The sequence below is a fragment of the Gossypium arboreum genome, chromosome 1 (assembly GCF_025698485.1).
Source record: "Gossypium arboreum isolate Shixiya-1 chromosome 1, ASM2569848v2, whole genome shotgun sequence".
Lineage (NCBI taxonomy): Eukaryota > Viridiplantae > Streptophyta > Magnoliopsida > Malvales > Malvaceae > Gossypium > Gossypium arboreum.
The window spans coordinates 14167584-14172648 of NC_069070.1; the positions used below are offsets into that span (position 1 = coordinate 14167584).

A 5065-nucleotide genomic window follows, 5' to 3' on the forward strand; every position below is an offset into this window, starting at 1 on the left:
AATTTTCATTTTGGAGAAAACCATAATCATTTCCAAATGTTTCTCATTTATCCATTTTCAACATTTCTATTTATTTTTGTTCATTCGATTCAACATGCAATTCATTTATGGTTTTAACGAGCTAGCAAAGGGACCGATTGGACATATGCAATTGAGACTCAAATGATTTATAATTAAGTTCCAATTTTTTGCCTATCAATTATAAACTCATTTAGTCATGTAGTCATTCCACTATAGTATCTTGATTAAGCTCTCCCCAACAACATACAATTACCAAAGTAACTTGATCAATGCTCATCCACTGACCTTGTCATAAGTGTGTTACCCTTATGGGATATCCTTAATTGCTTTGGGATAATATCTATTCTTCCAATATGATTCTATTTTATCTCATGGTAGCCATTACATATTCCGTAATGAAAAGTCGATTATTATCAAATAGTAATCAAGTCATTCATCACAAAGACGAATAACTTGTGACCACGTTTACTTTTCATCAATCATATAATGCCAATGAAAGGATATCATTTACCCATGTCTTGAGCTATGAATTCCATTATTATGAATGATGCTACATACTGTAGAGCTCGTATATCCAATGCACCAACTTTCGGTTCATTATCTATTTAAACTTAGGCTTTTACTTTCATCAAAGTATATGAGTCACACATGCATAGTTTGTCATCCACTCAGGTTTAGGTATGTCACACTATGAACGTCACAAGTGAATAAATCCATAAACGGATTAAGGATCTATTATTCTTTGGTCCAATAAGATATATTGTTAGTCTATTCCGTCACATCCATGTATCTATCTTCTAGGAGTCATCTTCTCCGATGTTATAGACTGAGTATCTGCCCAATTGGACTTGATAGACGACATATTAGTTTTTCAATCGGTTTGCTCATTTTCGATTAGACTAAGGACATGTTTAGGTTCGTCTACTAATATAATGTTTTTTCGTATTATGATCCAACCATGTAATATCTTTTAGTACTAGTTTAAACATTAGATAACCAGTGAGCAACATTTGCTTCTATTTTGCTTTATGTGTAAAAATCACATGAGAAAAATTATACAAAGTATATTAATGTAATCAATGAATTTGTTTTATTAACCAATCTTTTCGAAAAAAGTAAAAGTTACCAAACGAATATACTATACTCAAGGCACCAAATCCAATATGCAAGAATGATGATTACTTGTTCTTGATCAGAAATAACACTTCCAGCTGCAGACAAAATATCACACATTTTTTTTTATCCTGGATAAGTACTCTTTGTCAGTCATTTGACCTTTTTTCTAAAAGTAAAGCATATGCCTTAGACTCGAAATCTTAATGCTACATCGATTAGAAAAACGTCTTTCAGTTATCATCCATACATCAAAACTAGTACTAGGACTAGTTAGATAAGCTAAAACATCATCACACACAATAGATAGCAACCAAAAGGCCAACAACTTATCTTGTTGCTTATGCAATAAGAAATCAGGATTGTCAACCAAGTTTCTATATGTATCAGCTACAAACTGAGGAACAATAACATGTCCTAACATATAGTTTTGCAAACCTTATCCTTCAAGAATGAGCATGATCTGATGTTTCCAAAAAAAGAAGTAGTTCTCACTGAGTTTAAATGTCTCATGTTTTGGAAACTATTGAACTCCTCTGGTCACTCCATACAAGGTTGCCATTGGGTCTAAGTTGTGAGAATGTACCTACTCAGCAACATTTGAAGAATAATGATGCTGACTACCACCATTTCCAGAGAACACTTCTGGAGCTATGAAGACCAATACTAGAATGCTCAATAAGAAACTTTCTTGATAGCCAAGTATTAGCTGAAACTGCTTTACACAACCAAAAAATTCATTGGCTTTGATACCATGTTTGATTCACTCATAGAAACAAAGAAACAAAGTTAAGAATGGGTCTACTTGTTTTATTTCATATGCTCACATTTATACAAGGATAACTAATGTATCAGCCATAAAACTCAGTCTAACAAGCAACCTAACTGACTCTTAGCCGATACACTAACTAAAAGTAAGCTAATTACATTGGGAATAATTGACTTAACTAACTATATAACAGAACTACCTAACTAGCAGCTGCAGCAAGTGCTCATAATAGAATTACCTAACTAGCAGCAGAAGCACATGCTGAACCATGCTTTTATACCTTAACATGCATCATATAAGTAAAAAAACTAGTTAAATATATATTTTGAACAATCCAGTTTGACTACTTAATTACTAGTTATACATAATTCAATAATAGTATGCGAAATTAATGGAAATGCTTAATAATCGTAAAATCATATATTTGCATGTCACCGACCTTCAAATATATATTAGCATATCACCGGGATTGGAGAATATATCATGTGCAGTTTAAGTTTAAAAATGTGGAATATTTTGGATTTATTACAACTAATTAGATATGGAATCTTTAGTCTACTTAAAGCTGACTTCTCTTCTTGTTCTTGAAAAGAAGTAGGAAAAAGAAGTACGGTAATCTATAAAAATAGTCACTATTGTTTGTCTTAGGTTACATTTTAGTCAGTTATGTTTGAAATATTATTTTTTAGTTATTTATGTTATTATTTTGTTACGAAGTGATCACTCTACCGTTAAGTTCCGTTCTCTCTAACGGTAATCTTACATGGTAGTCCAACTAGATTTTAAGTGCCAACTTGGATTTTTAAATGGAATGAAAATAGATTTTTAATTAAAAATTTTAATTTATTAAAATTTTTAAACCTAAACCTTAACTAAAAAACCTGTTCATCTCCTCTTTTTAATTTTTCTTCAATCTCTTCATTTTTTTCAATGGTTTTTTTTTCTCATTTGATTGGAAAAACTATTATTAAGATCAAAATAGTTGAAATCAAATTGATTGCTTCATAAAGATGGATTCAATGGAGGGTTCAGGTATGTCTTCTTTGCATTATTCTATCTCTTTTATTCAATATTGAAAAATAAAAGAGTGGATTTTTTTATTGTTTGATGAAAACGTTAAATTAAAATTCTTAAAATTTTCTTCTACTTTTTTGAAATTGTTTGAAAACATGTATTTTATTTTGCGTCAGTAAACATCCCATAAAATGCAACCAGAAACATGTTTTCATGAACATGTTTCATTCAAGCTAATTTTAAAATTTTCAGAAAAGGGTTGTTATTTTCACTGTTCTTGTTCTTAATTATTATATTTTCTAGTTCTTTCATAGTTCTTGAATAATTGGTTTCTCAATCAAATTTTTTCTAATCTGAATCAACTTGTATATTCACAATCTCTTTGTGGGTATTCCAGATTATTCTTTCTTATTGCTGATTTCAACTATTTTGATCTTAATAATAGTTTTTTCAGTCAAATGAAAAAAAAACCATTGAAAAAAATAAGAGACAGAAGAAAAATTAAAAAGATGAGATGAACAGTTTTTCTAGTTAAGGTTTAGGTTTGAAATTTTTAATTAATTAAATTTTTTAATTAAAAATCTATTTTCATCCCATTTAGAAATTCAAGTTGGTACCTAAAATCTAATTGGACGGCCACCTAGGATTACCATTAGAGAGATAACAGAACTTAACGGTAGAGTGATCACTCCGTAACAAAATAATAACATAAGTGACTAAAACATAACATTTTAAATATAAGTGACTAAAATGTAACCTAATTCAAATAAAAGTAACTATTTTTGTAGATTACCCAAAGAAGTATTGGCACATGGGAACCCAAAGAGAGGGGCGATATTTGTGTTTAAAAATAATGGTGGAATTAAACAAGGTTGACCATGATCATGAACTCCTACTTCATTGGTATTACATCTTCCAAGCAACATTTTCCAATTTATATCATTCATGCAAGAAAATGTTAATATCATTGGCCAAGAACAACGAAACGTATTCACAAATCACAATATTGGTGCAAACACTGTTGAGACAAAAAGATTGGAAATTTTCATTTAAACTGCCGAAGGTATACGGAGAAAAAAAGTGTACTACGTGAAAGGTACAAAGGTAAACAGTGAGCACTAGTAGTGCTGTAATTAGCTACGATTAGAGAGAGTATTGAGAAGAGCCAAACAATTGCTGGTCAACTTGGAGAGATTCAACACAGTCTTCTTGATGTTCTTATTCACTTCGTAGCTCACTTTCTGGCCATCAAATTCATCCGTGCATGTGCCCTCATCTGTCAATGCAGCAGCAACCCATGTCCTTATATTTTCTATTAATTCAGACTTATGATCTGCGCCTTGTATATTGGCCATTACCGTCAAGGATTGCTTCATCTCGTCAATGGCATAACTTATTGTTGAAGCACAATCACGGACGATGGCTCGCTCTGTACGACTCAAACCCTTTAGTCTCCAAAGAGTGGATATGGAGGAGGATGTTTTACGAGCAGCTTTTATAGTGACGAATAAGGAAACCCTGTAGAGCTTCTCTGGATCTGTTTTAATGGCGGGTGCGTATTTGGAAAGAGATTTGTAGCAGTCGCTGGGATATGTGGCTGAATTGCAGGCTTTCTTTATGAAGCTTTTGTAGGTCTTACGAGAAGCTTTGTTGGTAGTTTCGCTTGCAGAGACAGTTGGAACGTTTAACATGAGGAGAAGAATGGCAAGTGAAAATATGAAGAATTGAAACAAAGAATGTGAAGAAGAGCTTCTTCTCCAACTCCTAGCTGCTGCTTCCATTTTCAGTTTCTTTGTATGTTGTTTGTAAATCTGAACTCAGGTTCACATTTATATAAAGTAAACTCTATGCTGTGCTTTGGTATTGTTTTTTTATTCTTTCTTTTCAATTGTAAACAGTGTGAGGTGGAGATTAGCGAATATTAATGATCTATGGCATATTAATTAACTAATTATTAAAGATGTTGCAGATCAAGCTTGCATGCACTCAGAGCACTGGCTCTGCAATGCCAGCCCGTCTTGGTTGGGATGTGGAAACACATGCAAATTATATTGAAACAGAATCTAGTAACCTGCACTTCATTTATATTTATTATTCTAAACTTATTCAGCAGGAAAGAAGATACTCAAAGGAAAAAAAAGAAGCAAA

The 5065-nt window shown here is 32.0% G+C and overlaps 1 protein-coding gene across 1 annotated transcript; it reads right to left on the reverse strand.

Moving 5' to 3' along the window:
• Nucleotides 1-4050: 4050 nt before the first annotated feature.
• On the reverse strand, nucleotides 4051-4698 carry LOC108482608 (pectinesterase inhibitor 4-like). The gene has a single exon (XM_017785735.2). It carries the CDS (start codon nucleotides 4696-4698, stop codon nucleotides 4051-4053), a length of 648 nt encoding a protein of 215 aa, XP_017641224.1.
• Between the last annotated feature and the right edge of the window lie 367 nt (nucleotides 4699-5065).

Bases quoted from the DNA above. Each gene is read 5' to 3' on its own strand.
- LOC108482608 (XM_017785735.2), bottom strand. From the start codon at position 4,698: ATGGAAGCAGCAGCTAGGAGTTGGAGAAGAAGCTCTTCTTCACATTCT.